The 20,999-nt window shown below is 36.2% G+C and overlaps 1 protein-coding gene across 6 annotated transcripts in view; it reads right to left on the bottom strand.

The window, feature by feature from the left end:
• The window catches only part of RSBN1L (round spermatid basic protein 1 like), a 60,354-nt gene that overhangs the window by 15,139 nt on the left and 24,216 nt on the right, over window positions 1-20,999 (bottom strand). For 3 of the 6 annotated variants that reach the window (XM_036327650.1, XM_036327652.1, XM_036327656.1), the window contains exons 3-5: window positions 19,345-19,982; window positions 17,678-17,785; window positions 2,208-2,345 (exon numbers count right to left, since the gene is read on the bottom strand). In XM_036327650.1, the coding sequence (XP_036183543.1) occupies window positions 2,208-2,345; window positions 17,678-17,785; window positions 19,345-19,982 (884 nt within the window). The remainder of the gene's footprint in view (window positions 1-2,207; window positions 2,346-17,677; window positions 17,786-19,344; window positions 19,983-20,999) is intronic. The other 3 variants (XM_036327653.1, XM_036327654.1, XM_036327651.1) reach the window with 3 other exon arrangements.

The following is a 20,999-nucleotide window of genomic DNA, read 5'->3' as shown; positions in this document are numbered from 1 at the left end:
ATTAAATATATTCCTACATATGCATAATTTTCCATCAAAAATTCTATTCCAAACACACAAAGAGAATAATTATTTTGGTGTGATTTCCTCCCCCAACCCTGTCATGAACATGATTCACTATACTCATCATTTGTTATTCTTCCTTCTACCAAATATGTTAATAAATTGCCAAAATATGCAAGTATTGTCCATGAGAATCTATAAAAATAAACAGATACCTCTTGGATTAGTTATAATCAAAGCCTAGTACAAAGAGGAAAACCAAAACACAATCAAAATTTATTTCTGTTTAGTAGTTGCTTGAAAAAATTATTGGATTAAAAAGCAGAGATTAAAATCTTTGAGAAAAAAAAAGAAATGACTGAGTCCATGGAATGGTGACAATGATATTAAAAAAAAAAAAAAATCATCCCATACCCCTTTTCAAAAAGGGGAGAATTGTCAAATTAAATTTCTCCAGAAAGAATGCATTTGTTTTTAATTTTAAAATCTCAAAAAAAATATTTAAATAATAGTATTTTTAAAATACCATTCAATACAAATGCAACCCAATTCCATGATATCACTAGTTGGGAGAAATAGAAAAGAAATATAAAGTTCAAAAGAATAAAAAAGGAACTGAAAGGGAAATAAAATGTGGTGAAAAAATATATATACACACACACACATACATATAGACTAGAAAATTGAGCAAGCATAAGTAAAAAAGGAAGCGATGTTCAACAGATTAAGAGGCAGCAGTAGTGATAAACTGATACTTTTTAAAAAAAATCTTTATTGCTGCCCTAGCCGGTTTGGCTCAGTGGATAGAGCGTCGGCCTGCGGACTGAAGGGTCCCAGGTTCAATTCCGGCCAAGGGCACATGCCTACGTTGCAGGCTCGATCCCCAGTCAGGGATATGCAGGAGGCAGCCAATCAATGATTCTCTCTCATCATTGATGTTTCTCTCTCTCTCTCCCTCTTCCTTCCTCTCTTAAATCAATAAAGAAATATATATATAAAAAAAATCTTTATTGCTTAAAGTATTACATATGTCCCCTTTTCCCCCCTTTGATCCCTTCTAGCCCATTCCTGCTCCCATCTCTGCACCCCTGCCCCAGGCCTTCACCACCCTATTGTCTGTGATAAACTAATCTTGTCACATTTTAACCTTTGAGTTACTAATTAAATAATCTAGCTCAGAGATTCTCTAGCTAGAAATCATTTAAAGACTTTAAAGGGACCTTAAGCTACATATTTTTATTTATTTATTTATTTATTTATTTATTTATTTATTTATTATATCTTTATTGATTTCAGAGAGGAAAGGAGGAGGAAAGAGAGATAGAAACATCAATGATGAGAGAGAATCATTGATCAACTGCCTCCTGCATGTCCCCCACTGGGGATCAAGCCTGCAATGCAGACATGTGACATGTGCCCTTGACAGAAATCGAACCTGGGACCCTTCAGTCCACAGGCTTGACGCTTTATCCACTGAGCCAAACTGTTTAGGGCTAAGCTACATATTTTAAATGCCTATTTTATGGATGAGGAAAATGAAGTCCAAAAATGGCTTGCCCAACCCAGCTAGGTATAGCCAAAAATGAAATGCAGCCTGGCCGGTGTGGCTCAATGGTTGAGCATTGACCCATGAACCAGAGGTCACCAGTTCGATTCCTGGTCAGGGCACATGCCCCAGTTGTGGTCTTGGTCCCCAGTAGGGGGCGTGCAGGAGGCAGCCAATCAGTGATTCTCTCTCATCACTGATGTTTCTCTCTCTCTCTCCCCTTTCCTCTCCCTCTCAAATCAATAAAAGCCTATTTTTTAAAAAAAATGAAATGCAGATGTACAATTTCCCAGGCCAGTTTTCCACAATGCCAAATGGCCATTCCCTTTTCCTAAGCACTTATACATCCTTCCTGTACTTCTTAAATCCCCTAATATTCTGTCTATAGCTAATAAACAGATGAAACTTAATTTCCTTAAGTGGCAGTAAAAGGTAAGTGTTATTTTCTGGTCCCCCACTTAGCTCTGCCATTATAATTAGTACCAGAGAAGTCATAAACATACACTACACTAGAATTTAATTTCTCATCTCTTCCTTTCCTTCCCTCCAATTCAAATAAAATAAAAAATGTTAGAATTCTGAAACAACCATCTGCATCACCTGTAGCATAAAAGTAACACCCACAATTTAGATTGCTTGATATATTTTTTTCTCTTACCTTTAAAAACGGTGAATCTTCCAACATATCAAGGAACTCAGGGAAATAATCTCCCACTTCTTCATCAACTGCTCCTACCAAACTGATTTGTCGCATTGGGCCAGCTCTGTAAGTACCGTGAGAATACGTTCTTTTTACCTGAAGGATATGGAATTAATTAAAAGTTATACATAAGATAATATTTGCTCTCACTGTGTAACACTAAATTATATTGTCCAAAAATATCTGAACATAATGTGAGGCAAGCAAAACAAAACAAAAAACCTTTACAAACAGTAAAAAAATAAATAACTAAAAAAATAAACATCTGCACTAAATCAAGCTATTTTATATTTTACCTTTCCTTACTAATGCCTATGCATAGCTTACAAAAACAGCTGAGATAAACAGCATATTTTATTTTTTAAAAAATATATTTTATTGATTTTTTACAGAGAGGAAGGGGGAGGGATAGAAACATCAATGAGAGAGAAACATTGATCAGCTGCCTCCTGCACACTCCCCACCAGGGATGTGCCTGCAACCAAGGTACATGCCCTTGACCAGAACTGAACATGGGACCCTTGAGTCCGCAGGCCTACGCTCTATCCACTGAACCAAACCTGTCAGGGCTAAACAGCATACTTTTAGACAACTGAGCATAACTTCTTATAATACATGAGTTCATTATTTGCTCAATGATGCCACTGTAATTATACTCAAAAATTTATATATCTAAATTTTTCTAAATGGCTCATATTGTTTTTATCAGAATTTTCAAAAGTACATACTGTGAAAACACTACATTTAACCATCACCAGTGGTTGATTTGTCTAAAAGGCCACAGGGAATGATCTTTCCTCCTAGATCTTATCATATTAATTAGGATCCAATTTATAATTCTAACTCTGATGAAAAACTACTAGAGATTAAGAACCTGGAGTTCTAGGTCCCAAATCTACCTTTGCTATCTACCAGCAATATGACCTTCAGAAATCACTTAAATTCCCTGAGTTTTAGTTTCACTAAATGGAACCGTTTACTTTATATAATTATTAAGAAGACTTAATAATTATATAAAGGTACCTGCAGAGTGTTAGCAAATGGGTATTACTCAAATATCAACCAAACTAAAACCGCCTACAGCTCAAGAATCATTGGTAAATAAATTTTCACAAGTACATTTAAGTCCTGAAAAGAGACCTATGCCTTTTCATATGCTAACACTAGTAACAAGTCTTTTTTTTTTAAATATATTTTTATTGATTTCAGAGAGCAAGGGAGAGGGAGAGGGAGAAACATCAATGATGAGAGAGAATCACTGATCAGCTGCCTCTGCATGCCCCCCACTGGGAATCAAGCCCGCAACCTGGGCATATGCCCTGACCAGGAATCGAACCAGTGACCTCTTGGTTCCTGGGTCGACGCTCAACCGCTGAGCTACACCCGGCTGGGCACAAGTCTTTTTTAAGTAAAACAAAATCCGTACATAAACAAACATTAACACATTGTATGTGGGAAACGTATTTATACGTTTTACGTATTGATACGTTCTACCAGTGTAGTAGAGCACGGGACACGTATTAATACGTTTTTTATAGACTAGCGGTAGAATGCGGGTAACGTATAAATACGTAAACTAAAGTTATCGTAATTTTACTGAACATTGCCATTTGCGCAAAAAATTAGCAAAAATGGCCCGCGCCACCTGTTAGCGTGCGATAAAAACTACCCGCAAACTATGTGTTAAGCTAAAGCCCAAGTATCTTTTACTCTGGATTAGCCTTTGTGGCCACATATTTAGGGAGATAAAATTGTCTTCTTTTGCCTGGGTCTATCCCAGTTTAAAAAATAAAACAAAAACCTTACTATAATATTATTAAACTACTAGAAGCCCAGTGCACAAAATTCGTGCATGGGTAGGGTCCCTAGGTCTGGCTGGAGATCAGGGCCGATCTGTGGGGCAATCGGGGGGCCCTCACTGGCACCTGCCTTGGTCGGCCTGGGGCCTGCGGGCAGCTCCTGCATTGAACATCTGCCCCCTGGTGGTCAGTGCGTGTCATAGCGACTGGTTGTTCTGCCATTCGGCCAATTTGCATATTAGACTTTTATTATAAAGGATAGAGAAGGGATAAATACAATAAATAATCAAAAAACAAGAACTGATTACTACCAAATTTAACATTCAGCTCTGTTAGAGTAAATGTTCTGTGTTAAAACCTTAAGTAAAAACCTGTATCATTTAGTAACCTACAAGTGGGTTAAGCTTCTTGAGTAGCAATATTAAAGACAAATTGCACGTTTTATCTTATACCTTAAGTACTTCACTATCTTTGATTTAACCAGATGTTGTTATCTTGTAATCATTTTGTTGACTGAAGCCAGGTCACGTCATTCAATTTACACCTTTACATTAATTTCCAAGTTTACAAATGTTCTTTGTTTAAAAATAAAATGAAACACATGTCTAGTACAGACCTGTATATAAAAAACTTTATCATAAAATAAAGTAGGACAAACTTGATCTCCCCTCCACCCATGTCTATTTTGGGGTTACCCAAGAAGAGGCTATGCCTTTTGAAGATTTTTTAAAAGTATGATCCTATTAAAATTCATAAATATTTCAAATGATATTTTAAAAAGTAAAATAACATAGACTCTACTTTGATTATAATCTTGTATATTGTATTTGAATGGTTATAGTTAATTCTTGTCACCTCATGGCAAAATACATATATATTATATTTAAAATTCATTTACATACATAATTTGCTCAATGAAAGTACAGATCCCTCTCCTTTCTTCACCAAACTGTGCTAAAATTATAAAGTACATTCTGTTTGTCTACGAGTGAAACCACAGGTAAATTCCAGTAGAACCTTGGTCGGCAAACTGCAGCTCGCGAGCCACATGCGGCTCTTTGGCCCCTTGAGTGTGGCTCTTCCTAAGCCTTAGGAGTACCCTAATTAAGTTAATAACAATGTACCTACTTATATAGTTTAAGTTTAAAAAATTTGGCTCTCAAAAGAAATTTCAATTGTACTGTTGATAGTTGGCTCGGTTGACTAATGAGTTTGCTGACCACTGCATTAGAAAGTATGATCTTTTCAAAAACTATTAATACTTAGCTATCATGTTTAAAACAAAATAGCAATTATCTTCTAAAACATTTATTCTCTAAACATTCAATGTACTACTCTAATAACCTAATAGGATGTCTACAGTCATACCACCCAGAATGGGCTCAATCTCATCTGATTTTGTAAGCTAAGCAGGGTCTGGCCTGGTTAGTACTTGATAACCTAATAGAATTTATATATTTAAATTTAAAACTAAATTTTGCAAATTAAATTAAAGTCATCAAAATGTTAGTTTGTGAAACTAATTTAAATATTAAAATACATTGTAATATAACTTTTAATTATATACCATTCAAAACTTTCTAGCTTAATAACCCAATACTTCAAACATATACTAAATCAATTGGAACCAATTATTTAATATTTTAAGCATGGAAAATTACATATAACAATGTATTCAAATTCAAAAAGTATATACCTCTTAAAATATATAAATGGCACTTAAGCTGCTAAAACAAAATATAAAAATATAATCCATACAGTTTTCACACAAAAAGTAAATACTTCTTGATTTAAGTGGCAAAACTATTATATATATATATATATATATATATAGCAAATAACAGTTTCCCCTATTACATGGAATAAAAGTAAATCTACAATATCATAAGAAATTTTTTAAAAAGCTCAATTCTCCAAAACTCATCCATCCAACAATTAAAACTAAAGGGAAGTGGGGTGGAGGAGGAAACAGGTAAGGTCTGAAAGACTTTCTAAAGAGCCAAAATATATACCAACAAAGACCATGACTCTTAAAAGGGTATTCTTATTACATATATATGTTTCTACATTTAGCATTTTTCTAACTAATCTTTAAAATAATAAAAATTAAAAAACACAAATTTAAAAAGGGGAGGGGGGGCAAGAGGCAAGCACAGCTACAGCTCCCGTAAGACATCATGACAAACCAAGACAGAAAATAAAGAATTAAATTTAGCTGCATATGCTCAATAAACAGGCTATCTTCATTGAAATCTTAGTACTTAAAATTATATGCTGTATTGTCTAAAAAAATCATCTGAAAACCTCACACCCTGATGACACTGGACATGAGCTCACTATATTTCTATTCACTTAGGTAAAAATTAATCTACCCATGAGCTTTCTGATAGTTCAAAAATTAACCTGAAAATTTGAAAGCATGTCATTGCTTTAAAACGTATTCTATATGCTTCTTAAAAGAGAAATGTAGTTATAGAGTATACATACATACTCCCAATTTAGGTATAGCATTCTCAAAAGATAACAATAAAAGGTAGTAATGATATTTATATAGTATTTGTAAGCACTTAAATAGTAAGTTTATATTTAATTAGTGTTTTTGAACAGATGTTTTATCTAAATCTCTCTACAGTCCCTGTACCCCCCAAAAAACCTACCACCATTATAAAACTGCTTTTTAGCATTCCCCTTCATATTTATTCTACAAATGTTATAAAGGGAAAAGAAAAAAGCAGAAAATGGGAGACTTATGCCCAGTGCCAGTGTGTCCATGAAAAAAATCTCAGAAGTTTTAGTTAACGGGAAATGAACTATTTAATTAAATTATGTTTAGCCGAAACCGGTTTGGCTCAGTGGATAGAGCGTCGGCCTGCGGACTGAAAGGTCCCGGGTTCGATTCCGGTCAAGGGCATGTACCTGGGTTGCGGGCACTTCCCCAGTGGGAAATGTGCAGGAGGCAGCTGATCGATGTTTCTCTCTCATCGATGTTTCTGGCTCTCTATCTCTCTCCCTTCCTTTCTGTAAAAAATCAATAAAATATATTTAAAAAAAAATAAAAATAAATTATGTTTAAACTAAAATCTTATTATTTCTCATATAAAGTAATCTTAAAAAAACAATTTATGATTCTGAGGTTGGCTTGTTACAAGAAGAAAAAAGGAGCCTTACCAAAAGGAACTATATTGCCAAATATAAATCTCTAATCTTTAATATTGCTTTCTCTTATTTAACTTATAAAAATTGCTGCAAAACGGGAATAAACAAATATGGTAATACATAATTAAAAAGCCATGAAGAATGACTCATTGAAACAATGTGTTGTTTCCCTAAATGTGTTCCCTAATGTGTCAGTCTCTGAAGAGGATTCTATAGTCAAATAAGTTTGGAAAACTCACCACCCACATTGGCTATTAAAGTTTCTGAGAAGTCACAGTAAATAAACATAACTTATTTGGCCCAGCATTACACAATTTATTTTGACTTTAAACTCTGTTTTTCTTAAAGTTGCTTTAGTACACTTAGCTGTACCCAAGATATTAAAAGTTACAAAGAATAATTTAATAGTGACCCACAAGTCATTCAATATTGATAACTCCCTTTCTTCCCCTAGAAGTTATAGATGTTTCTAGCTAGTATAAGCACCAATGTGAAAAAAATACAAAAGTAGGATAGTTATTAGAGCCAAAAATTTAAGGGTGTGAGGGAAGAAGAGGCTGTTGGTTCAATTTCTTCTGGTTGGTTTCATAGTGGTGGTGAGGGTGAGGTGGGGAGAGGAAGATGAGAGAGGGGAGTCTAAAAAACAAGGTCAGCTCATAACACTCTTTGGAGGCAATCCAAACATCTAACATAAATGAATGTGCCACAAGGGGGAGACATTCCCCTTAACACCTGGCATATCTTTTCAAAAAAAATAGGTAATAACATTGAATCAACACTTTATTTTTAAAATATCCACATAACTTCAACTAAAATAACAATGAAAATGTTATTACCCATTTTAAAATTCATACAATAAAGGAAAAAGAAAAAGGCACTCTTTCTCAATTAGATTATCCAGTACCTGCCATAATATTCAAAGATGTGACAGGCACAATTGGTCAAAATAAAATTTAGTACAAAAGCAGGCAATGGTTCAAAGACAGCATAGCAAATCATCTTTATTGGCCTAGCACAGCATGAATTCAACGAATACTCCCTCTCTCTCACAGATCAGATTAGGCCTAATAATTGCTTCACTATTAGAAAATTGACCATTTAATCATGAATTAACACCCCGACTTAAGTTATTTGGTACAAACAACTTAGAACCAGGATAAAATATAAAACAAGATTTTAAAGAGTTTGCAGCAGGGGGAATGGGAAATTAGAATTAAATTGCTTCAGTTTTCACAGGGTTCAGACTGTGTGCTGATTAAATACTGAAATTTCAATATTTAGATAGAAATGTCATATATTCCTTAACAGATAAAATTCCTGATTTACTTGCCTTTTTGCTTTCCTACCATCAAAGAAACAGAACAATAAGTGTCCAAATGAATATTTGAACAAAATAAAGATGTTTGAAATATTAGGATGGATGTGGCAAAATTATTGGCCAAAAATTTTTTCCAAGTATATATATATGCTCACTTCTGAGTAATATGACTATGCCACTTCGATCATTAAGAAATGACTCTAGTTTTGGCCATGTGACTCTGGCCAATGAGACATTAGCAAACACAACACAAGCAAAAGCTTGAGCACCAGGGATTACCCTCTTTTCTGCTTTATGGAACCCTGCAACTACTACCATGCGTATGAGCCCAGGCTAGTCTGCTAGATGATGAGAAAAACCTGATCATCACCCCAGCTGACACTGCACCAACCACCAGGCATGTAAAAATGAGATCTTCTGCCCAGCCCACATGGGTCAGTGGTTGAGCATCGACCTATGAACCAGGAGGTCAAGGTTCACTTCCGGTTCAATTCCCAGTCAGGGAACATGCCAGGGTTGCAGTCTTGATCCCCAGTGGGGGGTATGCAGAAGGCAGCCAATCAATGATTCTCTCTCATCATTGATGTTTCTATTTCTCTCTCCCTTCCTCTCTGAAATATATATATATACATATATATATATATATATATATATATATATATATGTACGTATATATATATGTATATATATATTTAAAGTGAGGTCTCCTAAGACAAATTGATCTGCCAACCACGAGACATCTGAATTAAGCCATCAAGACCCAGCAGAGCTGACAAAGAACTTGAAAAATAATTTTAAATCATTAAGCTTTGAGGGCTTTTGTTTTCTGCAGCAAAAGAAGTGATATAGATAGGTTACAAACTTTCAGCAAAAAATCTGTATGTGTTTCTATTCTCAAATAGATTTTTATTATAGTTGATTGATATTACACCACTCACCTCAGAGCCACATTAGAGAAATAACATGAATTATTAACACAACTAGTGGCCTGGTGCATGAAATTCGTGCACATTAAAAGGGAATTAATTAGAGAAAATATTTTAATATTGCTATTTGCCCTTTCTCTATAATAGAAGTGTCAGAGATGAAAAAAAATTAGTAAAATGTATATGAAAATCTCCCTCCTGTCAGCGTCTGGGGTGTGCCGCGGGACCCAGAGTCAAGTCCCCGCCCACCTGCATGTGCCTCGAAATTGCGCGAGACCCAGACCCTGCTGGCCTCACCCCTGTCAAGCTCCGCAGGGCAGGGGGCACGGCCTCAGGTCCTGCAGCCCGGCCTCAGGTTCCCCGGCCCTGGCATGAGGGCCTGATGACCATTTGCATATTAGCTCTTTATTATATAGGATGTATAATTCCACATGTTCTTCAAACTTTTCAAGCAACTTGTAAGAATATAGGTGAAGATGGAAAACCAAAGAACAGGATGACTTGATCCTTAGTCAGTGTCATGTGCGTGTGTGTGTGTGTGTGTGTGTGTGTACACATATATAAATATACACAAAAACCTCAAATTAATTTTAGGTGTCTCAAGGATAAAGGCTGAACAGATACAAATGAATGTTTCTGAAAACTACATACAGAGTATAGTACAGAGATAAATACCATCACTATAAAGATCATAGAAATTACTCATAAACTGTCATCTTTTTGTTTCCACAGAATTTATGGCAAATTATTTTGATTGCTCTGATTTTACTATTTAAAATAAAGGGAGAGAGGGGGACTAGTCTCTTCAGGATACAAACCCAGCATGAATATTTTTGGTTTAGGTTCAACAAGCTACTGGTAGTCAGGACCATCAGATTACACCATCTGGGGAATGATATTCACATTACTGTGAATGGCTGCAGTGACAACTTATGCCATCATACAGTACAGTGGCCATGCTGGTAGTATTTATTCCTTTGGTCTGATCTACTAAACCCAGAACTGAAATGATGGAAACCTGTCTGAAAATTCAAACTAATGGGTTTTTATTTTTTTTTTAATATATTTTTATTGACTTCAGAGAGGAAGGGAGAGGGAAAGATAGACACATCAATGATGAGAGAGAATCATTGATTGGCTACCTCCATGCTCCCTACTGAGGACTGAGCCGCAACCCAGGCACATGCCCTGACCAGGAATCGAACCATGACCTCCTAGTTTATAGGTCGATGCTCAACCACCGAGACACCCCAGCCGGGCATTAATGCGTTTTTATTTACAGTCCAAGCTCCACCATTTGCACAGGTTACAATATTAAAATACAAAAAAATAGAAAATACATACTTTAACATTATATGCAATCTATTTGATCTATTAAAAATAATGTTAATTATATATACTCATTACCATTATAATGAAATTTCTTTCTTTGACACTGCTAAATGTATTTTCCAAAGTAAGATTAAATGAAAAGAATAAAGGTCAGATTCCCAATCTTCTCTGTCAACTCACTCTTTTCTCTCTTCGCATACATTAATGAGAAAAGGTTCTACTGAACCTAAACTATTGAACTTAGTTAATGAAAAGTCATCAATGACCAAACCATCAAGCTTTATTTCTGAGCAACCACTGGAACATGATTTGGCTTTATTACCCACAACTTATCTTTGTTATGATTGATATTATGTGAAACTCAATAGCTAATATTGATAACTTCCTTCCCCTAAAATACTAATACACATTAACTCAATTAATATTATCATTTCAACCAATTCTTTTGAAGACAAGTTTTCATGTCAGTATGTAGGCTAATTCACATGACATCATCAAAATATATAGCTTCACTATGTGATTCTACTAAAAAGCAGGCATGATAATGCCATAGATAAGGAAGGGGATACTGGGAGAGAAATGAAATACACGATACATTTTTAATTTCTGAAGATGAGTGTTAACATCACACTCTAAAAGGTGCTCAGAACTTCCAGAAAGAGTGATTAATAAAATGAAGTCCATAAATACCTAGGAGTAGGTCTAACAAAAGATGTGCAAGATTTGTAGGCTGAAAACCAAAATATATTGAGGAAAAAAATGAAGGGAAATACCATCATCACAGACTGGAAGATCCAATATTATAAAGACATCAATTCTACCCAAACTTATCTATCGTTTCACTGTAATCACAATCAATATCCAGCAGATTTCTCTGTGGAATCTGATATGCTAACTTTAAAGTTTATGGAAATATAAAGAATTAAGAAAATCTCGAAGAACAGCAAAATTGATACTTATTCTACTAGATATCAAGAAAGTAACATAAAGTCACACCAATTCAGACAAACAAAATAATGAAATTAAAGTGAGCCCAGAAACCCACACCTATGTGATCAATTAATTTTTAACTAAGGTAACAATGCACTTTAATGGAGAGTAATGACTTTTTGGAAAATGGTTGAGGCCACCGAATACCTTATGGAAATATATGATGAATCTTGATCTTTATCTCATATCATATACAAAAATTAATCCCAAAAGAACTATATAGATTTAAACATGAAAGGTAAAACAATAATAGCTTCCAGAAAAAAACTAAGGAGAATATATTAAGCAAAGATTTTTTAATAGGATACAAAAAGCACTAACCATAAGCGGGGTGAAAAACTTTATAAATTAGTTTACATTAAAAAAACTTCTAATAATTGAAAGACATTCTTAAGAGTGAAAAAATAAGCTACCAAGAGAAAGGAAGTATTTGCAATACATGTAGCTGACACAATTCTAATCCACAACAATATATAAAAACTCCAACAAATCAATTAGAAGAAAAAAAAAAGCCAATCGGAAAATGGGCCAAAGAGTAGACCAAGTACTTTTATAAAAAGAAGATAGCCAACTGAACTATCTATATATATAAAACCCTAACATGCAAACAGACCGAACGGTGGGACAACCAAACAACTGGCTGTTATGATGTGTACTGACCACAGGGGGGGTGTGAGCGGAACATGGCAGGCATTGGCAGCAGGTGACAGAGCGCGGAACATGGTGGGCATCAGCCACGGCGGGATGGTGGAGCAGCTGAGCGGGGGCACCAGGCCAAGGCAGGGGGGCGCTGGTCGCTGTCATCAGGGTGCGCCTCTGGTGAAAATTCTTTGCTCCCGTGCACTGCAATCCCACCCAGGGCTTGCACCTGCTGCTGGCACCGGCCCCGTCAGCTGGTGTGAGTGCTGGCTGCTGGCCCTAATCACCCCTCAGGGATTCTCCACCTCCCCCTGCTCCTGAGGGGCAAATGGGGCTGGCAGCCGCAACTCGTACTCGCTGCTGAGGACGGCCCCACTCGCACCTGCTGCCAGAGCCGTATAACAGGTGCTGTATAACAGCACCAGTCCCAATCACTCCACGCCGTCAATGGGTGCAAGCAATGGCTGCCGGCCCAGATCGCTCTTGAGGGCTTCTCCACCTCCCCGTGCCCGAGGGGCGATGGGGCAGCAGCTGCTGCTCCTACCCACTGACAGCACTGGCCCCACTCGCACCCACTGCTGGTGCTGGCGGACCCCAATCGCTCCGCGCCATAAGTGGATGTGAGTGGAGCCGGCGCTGTCAGCATGTGGGAACAGCAGGAGTGGGGCTGCCAGCAGACAAGGGACTGGGGGCTGTAGCGGGAGGGGTCGGGAGGGGCTGGGCGGGAGCGGGGAGGATAGGCTGAGATCCGCCCCTGTGCCCACAGCAGCCTCACGGCCCACAGTTCCTTTTAAGATGCATGAATTCGTGCACCAGGACCCTAGTCATTTTATAAAAAGGTGCTTGACTGCCTTAGTCCTCAGGGAAATGTAAACTAAATCCACAATAAGATACTATTACACAGCCACCAGAAAGCTAACATGAAAAAGATAGGTACTACTAAGTGTAACCAAGAATGTGGAACACTGCTGATAGGAATGTTAATTACTACAGTAACACTAGAAAACCTGCAATATCTGGTAAAGCTCAACATCTGCATACCTTTTGACCCTGAAATTCCAATATTACATTTATATCCAACAGAAACAAATACATATGTTCACCAAAACACATGTACAAAAATATTCATAGTTGCTACAATTATAACAGCCCCAACTGGGAAGAACTCAAATATCCATCCATAATAAACAAGGATAAATAAAACATGGCATCTTCATACAATGGAATACCTTACAGCAATGGGAAAACAAACTGTTGCTACACACAAGATGAATGAATCTCACAAATATAATGCTGAAGGTAAGAAGCCACACATGACAATGTACATACTATTTGATTCTATTATATCAAAGTTCAGAAAAGGCACAATTTATTTTTGGTGTTCAAAGTTAGAAGAGTGATAACCCGGGTGTTTATGTATGTGGTGGTAGGGGGCAGGGGTGGGGCAGAATGGTGATAAAGAGGGGTTGGGGAGGGCTCTGGATACTAATGATACTCTACTTTTAAAAATCATGAATGTGTTCACTTTGTAAAGATTCATCAAGTTATACATTTGTGTGCATTGTGTACATATTATACTTCAATAAAAAGGTTATTTTTAAAAATCGGTTTTTAAAATCTTTAAAATGTTATTTTATTTTAAATGAAAAATAGAACTACCATATGATCCTGCAAATCCACTTCTGGGTATTTATCCAAAGAAAACAAAGTCACTGCCTTGAAAAGATATATGCAACTGCCATGTTGACTGAAGCATTATTTACAATAGCCAAGACATAGAAACAGAAACAACCCAATCATCAGCTGATGAATGAATGGAGAAAACACACACACACACACACACACACACACACACACACACACACACACAAAGGGGGGGGGGAGAATATTATTTAGCCATAAATAATAAGTTCTTTTTGCAAGAACATGGATGGACCTCAAGGGCATTACACTAAGTCAAAAAAGTCAGAGAGCCCTAGCCAGTTTGGCTCAATGGATAAAGCATAGGCCTTTGGACTGAAAGGTCCCAGGTTCGATTCCAGTCAAGGGCACATGCCTGGGTTGTGGGCTTGATCCCCAATAGGGGGTGTGCAGGAGGCAGCCAATCAATGATTCTCTATCATCACTCATGTTTCTATCTCTCTCTCCCTCTCCCTTCCTCTCTGAAAACAATAATAAATATATTTTCTTTAAAAAGTCAAGAGAAGAAAAAAAAAAAAAAGTCAGAGAAAGAGAAATACTACATGACCTCACTTATATGTAGAATCTTAAAAAAAAAACTGAACTCACAGATACAGAGAACTGATGTTTGTCAGAAGGGGGAGTGAAAAGGGTAAAGGCAGTCAAGGGTACAAACTTCTTATTAGATAAATAAGTCACAGGGATGTCTTGTTCAACATGGTGACTACTAACAACACTGTATTGTATCTATGAAAGTTGCTAAGAGATCAGAGATTAAAATTTCTCATCACAAGAAAAAAAGTTTGTAACTATGTGTGGTGGTATGTATTAACTAAACTTTGTGGTAATCATTTTACAACATATACATATATCAAATCATTATGTTGCAACTTAAAATTAAAATAATGTTATATCAACCATCTCAATTAAAAATAAAACCCACAAAACTCACACCCATTAAGCAGTTACTCCCCTTTTCCCCCTTCCCAATCACCAATTTACTTTCTGGTTCTAATTTACCTACTGTGGATGTTTCATATAAATAGAATCATACAACATGTGACTTTCTGTGACTGGTTTCTTTCATGTTTCAAGGTTCATCCACACAGCAGCAGTAGCAGTATTATAATCCTTTTTATGGATAGATATTTCATTGTGTGTACATACCACAATTTAATCAACTTTGTATCTGCATATGAAGAATTTTATGGTAATTTTTTATCATGAGTACCTGTTGAATTCCCTACCATCAATTAACATACTCTTAAAGAGTCTTCGGTCAGAAACTAGTCATCACCTATTCAACAAAATGGAAAGCTATTGTAATGTTGCACTAAGTCAATATAACAACTCTTTGTAAAACGTGCTTTATTCTATAGAACATTTCTAACCACAACTCTTTCAATTGAGTAATATCATCATTAGCATTATTTTGTAGGTGAGGAAACTAAGACGTAAGGACTTTAAGTAGCTATTCAAAGTCATGGGTGATAAACGGCGTAACCAGGACTATACTTCTTCCATTTCTATCCACATCATAACAGAGTTCATTCAGCTACCCACACTAATCCAGACACAACTCACTACACTGACTATAAAATAATTCTATAAATTACATTTGGAAGCCAGGTTCTCAAATTCAGGACAAGAAAGTCCTCAAGTTATAAACTGGTTTAGCTCTAAATATATGGCTGTACGTTAGTCCTGTAATTCATAAAGCAATTTCCCAAATAGAAAATTGTATAAATGGTTTTCAAAAATCATTTCCTGGAGGGATAACACAAAAATAGGTTAAGAGATAGAGCTTTTAGTGAAAGAGTCGAAGAAATTTTAAATAAAACTACACCAAAAATAAATAAAGAATTTAAAAGATAGCAAAAAAATAAAATAAATAAAACTGTACCACAATAAGTATGGCTCATTTTGTTCTACTGCTCTCTTCTGGATCCCATTCAGTTTCATAAAGCCAGTGCATATGAACAAACCCAAAGCTACCTCCCAGTCTACAGAAAACACTTCCATGGTCTCCTAATTTTAAAAACAACAAACAAACAAACAAACAAACAAACAAGCAAACTAAGAATCCAGTATGGAGGAAATATCAAATGAGCAGTTCAGGGTAGCTTTTCACTAGATATTCTCCCTTATACCATAGAAATGACTGGATCTGGAGGGTCTTATAATGAAGGCACATGGACCTTGTACAGGTATCTTCCTAACACTGTCTAAAGCTAAAGAGGTAAAAGCAGTCCCTGCAGCTGACAGATCACATAGATATGGGCCAGAGCCACCGCTGGCAATGAAGATGTATCTGCCTAGAGTTTCCTCTGTGTAATATGTATCAGCCACACACCCTGAAGAGGTGATGGCACCAGGTTAGGCAGCTCTTTAAAGGACTCGAGACCTACAACCTAGCCATGTATTGGCACGATTAACGAGTCTTACTATGTCCTTTCATTTAACAGCAAAGGCACAGTTTTTGCCCTGGCCTGTGTTTTCAATGGTTAGAACGTCAGCCCACTCACCAATGGGTCTCGGATCCAATTCCCAGTCAAGAGCACATACCTGGGTTGCAGGTTCAATCCACGGCCTCAGGCACGTGCAAGAGGCAACCAACCAATGTGTCTCTCTGACATCAATGTCTGTCTATCTCTATCTCTATCTCTATCTCTTTCTCTCTTTTTCTCCCTCCTCCCTCTCCCGCCCTCGTTCCCTTCCACTCTCTCTAAAAATCAATGGAAAAAATAATCTCAGGTAAGAATTAACAAAACAAAACAAAAAAGGGAAAAATCACAGTTTTCATACTGTACTTACTACATAGTTAAGATAAATATTCTTATCATTTAATGAAAATATAATAATTCCTAACCTTGAAAGAGAATTTGGGAAGCAAATCTAAGAATTATGACATTTAGCCTGGCCGGTGTGCCTCAGTGGTTGGGTGTTTACCTATGAACCAGGAGGTTATGGTTCAATTCCTGGTCAGGGCACATGTCCGGGTTGCGGGCTCAATTCTCAGTGTGGCGTGTGCCAATCAATGATTCTCTCTCACCACTGATGTTTCTCTCTCTCTCCCTTCCTCTTTGAAATCAATAAAATATATTTTTACAAATAATAATTATGACATTTAAAAGATGACTAAAATAAACTTGCATAGTATGACAGAAAGTTTGTAATATGGTGGAAACAAATGGGACTGGAAGTCAAAAGGCCTCGTATAAAAGCTGACAAAACCCTAGCAGACATATAATAAATGAGAGAGTATTGAAGGACTTTGGACAAGTTATTTGTTCTCTCAGTGTATCTGTCTCCTAATGCTAAAATTAGATTGTAATCAAGATTGAGTAAATTATTATACATGAAGTACTACAGCAGTTCTTGACACAGTCAATACTCCAGAAATAGTAGATGCTATTACTAGATGCCAGTCTGGTTTTACCAATAAATTTTAATATAATCTCAGACAAGTTACTAGTTATTCTGGAATTCTATAAAATTATAGGGCTCTAAAAATATATATAAACTCTCATTCTCAAACATATTATATTAGTAATTCCCATACATATACATTAAAACTTTAAATATTACCATATTTTCCAGAATATACACCAAATATACTGTGGGAGCAGGAGGTTTGGTAGGTGTGAAGTGGACATCTGGACTATCACAGACTATCCAGGCTATCACAGGTGGAGACTATAACATGAACACATATCAAATATATATTTATACTCAGAATAAGGAAAAGAGTCTTGGATGAAGACTAAGGAGATTTTGATCTATTCCCGGCACTGCTGCCAACCTTAAAAGAGTAAGTTACGCCTATCTATGTTTATTTCTTAATGTAAGTTGAGAAAGGTTGGGATAGATGATCACTGAGATCCTTTTGAAATTTTTTTTTATTTTTCCTCCTTCCAAACTAGAATGATGTCAATTATTACTTAGAAAATCAGACATTTTAGCACCAATAAATGTGAAAATTGGCTGATTTCCTTGACCTAAGCAGTTCCTGATCTGAGTGAGAGACTACAGCACCGGCCTTCTTTTTAAAATTATTTTATTGATTTAAGAGAGAGAGGAAGGGAGAGGAAGAAAGAGAGAGAGAGAAACATTGATGAGAGCGAGCAAAATTGGGAGATGGAGCCTGGAACACGTGCACGTGCTCTGACTGGGGATCGAACTGGCTACCTCTCGGCTCACGTTACAATGCTCAACCAACTGAGCCACAATGGCCAGGGCAGCACTGGCCTTTTAAATGGGCCCACATTCTCTTTCAAAAGCCAGCAAACTTCATTCTGCCTCTGCTTTCTAAAATAATATATAGGCCCTTGCTGGTTGGCTCAATGGATAGAATGTCAGCCTGTGGATTGAGAAGTCCCAGGTTCGATTCCGGCCAAGGGCACATGCCTGGGTTGCGGGTTTGATCGCGAGGGGGCATGCAGGAGGCATCCAATCAATGATTCTCTCTCATCATTGATGTTTCTATCTCTCTCTCCCCCTCCCTTCCTCTCTAAAATCAATAAAATACATATATTTTTAAAAAATAAATAAAATAATATATAGGGTATCCCCCAAAAAGTATACACAGACTTCGAATATTATAAAGGTAGTGTTTATTAAAATACATTTCATTTTCAGTGTCTATGAAAATTTCATTTCATTTCAACAGCTACCAGCTAAAGTCTGTATACATTTTGGGGGGAACAGCCTGTATAAAATCACCTTAGAGAAGGGTAGGAAATGAAAATTAGCTCAATATATACAAATATTCTCACATAATCACACAATTAACTAATGATCCTCTTGTTCCACAATATATTTAATAGTCAAAATTTATTCAGTATCTACTATGTGATGGATCCAATACTAAGTACTTTTAAGGCATTGTCACATAAATCAAGAAGATAATTTTAGGTGATTTTCAGATAAGAAAACTGTTTGTTGTAAGGAATGGAAAATACATGGCTGAATTCATTTCATTTCCAAGGTAAATCCTTGCAAAAGAAAACAACAGAATCTTAATTATTTCGTAAATTACCTTAAGAAAAAAACAAATAAGTAGAAACCCATTTAAATTCTGATGTTCACATTTGAGAACACATTTTATTCTTAACATTCCCAAGAGGTTCCATTTCAGATATAGTCTTACCTTTTTATTTCAAACCTATAGCGAAATGAGAAACAAAGAACAGAAACTTGCCTAAAACATAATTAAAAGTTTCTTTTTTAAAAAAAAACAACTAAAAACCTCTTACCTGAGCATGAAAATTGGACATAGTTGTTGTCTCTATATCCTTCTTTCCCAAAATCTCCATTTTCACTGGCGAATTGGGAAAATTAAATGAAAAGTAGTCTAAAAAGTCAGGTAAATAAGCAGCTGCCCCATGAACAATACCCATTACATAGAAAGCTGCAGAGTTTTCATTTTCACTGAATACTAGATCCACAAACTCTTCTGCAAACCTCGCCATCTCCACAGGAGACAGGTGAGTGAGTTCATTACTGTAGGCATGGATAACTGATGCACCTCCATTGGGCTGGTGCTCAATATGAATGAGCTGTTTGAACTCCAAAGTGTCCAACCTTCTGAGATTATTCTGAACCCGTGGCTCCTTTAATGAGACAAATGGAAACTCACTGTTCTCTGGAAGTTTGGAACCATAATTCTTGGTATCCAAATTCTTTCCACCATAATCCTTTATGTTATCATTTAGGATACCTTTGGCTTCTTGATCTTCATCAGATAGCAATCCTGAGCAGATGGTTTGAATAGATTTGCTATACATTTTTGGATGCTTCCGTTTTTCATTCTCTTTGTGTTTCTTTTTCTTTTTCTTCTTTACCTTTTTAATTTGTAAGTCTTCTACATTTGTTTTTGGTTTCTCCTTCCCACCTGTTGGGAAAAATTTTTTTTTGAAACTCCGTATTTTAGTTTCTTAAAAAACCATGCTTTCGGAACTGTTTTAAAAATAATAAGCAAAGTTTACTCAAAATTATCTTTGGGACTCATTTTACACAGTATTCATACTCATAATTTATCAGTCTCTTTGCTTCTCTCTCTCTCTCTCTCTCTCTACACACACACGCATGCACTAAGGCTTAAGACAAAGTTACACCTTCTGACATGAAACAGATACTCAATCAGTGTTTTTATTTAAGTAATGAAATAAATGAATGTTTTAGAAAGCATAATCTTCAAATTTTAAATGTAGAAAATCAGAAATGAAAAGTTGAATGAAGGTCAATATGAACAATGCCCTCCAAACATTTCCCAATGATATATATAAAAATATATGATGATATATACAGGGTGCTCCAAAAAATATATACACACTTTAACAGCTGATAGCTCATTTTTGAAAATGAAATATATTTTAATAAACACTGCCTTTATAATTATTCAAAGTGTGTATGATGAATTATACAGATATATAGGTCATCATATTTACTTTATCTAAGTTCTTAAAACTGCATATAGGTATCAAGATTTATGAATCATAAAAGGAGAAAAATACTTGCTTAGTATAAAAGCAACATAATTTCTTAGCTTTTTAGCATATTTCCTCCTTAAAAAACTACTCTTGCCGAAACCGGTTTGGCTCAGTGGATAGAGCGTCGGCCTGTGGACTGAGAGGTCCCAGGTTTGATTCCGGTCAAGGGCATGTACCTGGGTTGCGGGCATATCCCCAGTAGGAGATGTGCAGGAGGCAGCTGATCGATGATTCTCTCTCATCGATGTTTCTAACTCTGTATCTCTCTCCCTTCCTCTCTGTAAAAAATCAATAAAATATATATATTTAAAAAAAACAAAACTACTCTTGCATCTAAAACGGGCTGTTTAAGGTCCACTAGAGTTTACAAAGTTCCCAGTGAAGACCCCAGAAGATACAATAGAGGAGATGACAAAACA

Source organism: Myotis myotis, unplaced genomic scaffold (genome assembly GCF_014108235.1).
Source record: "Myotis myotis isolate mMyoMyo1 unplaced genomic scaffold, mMyoMyo1.p scaffold_m19_p_11, whole genome shotgun sequence".
Classification (NCBI taxonomy): domain Eukaryota; kingdom Metazoa; phylum Chordata; class Mammalia; order Chiroptera; family Vespertilionidae; genus Myotis; species Myotis myotis.
This window is presented reverse-complemented; position numbering and strand designations above follow the sequence as displayed.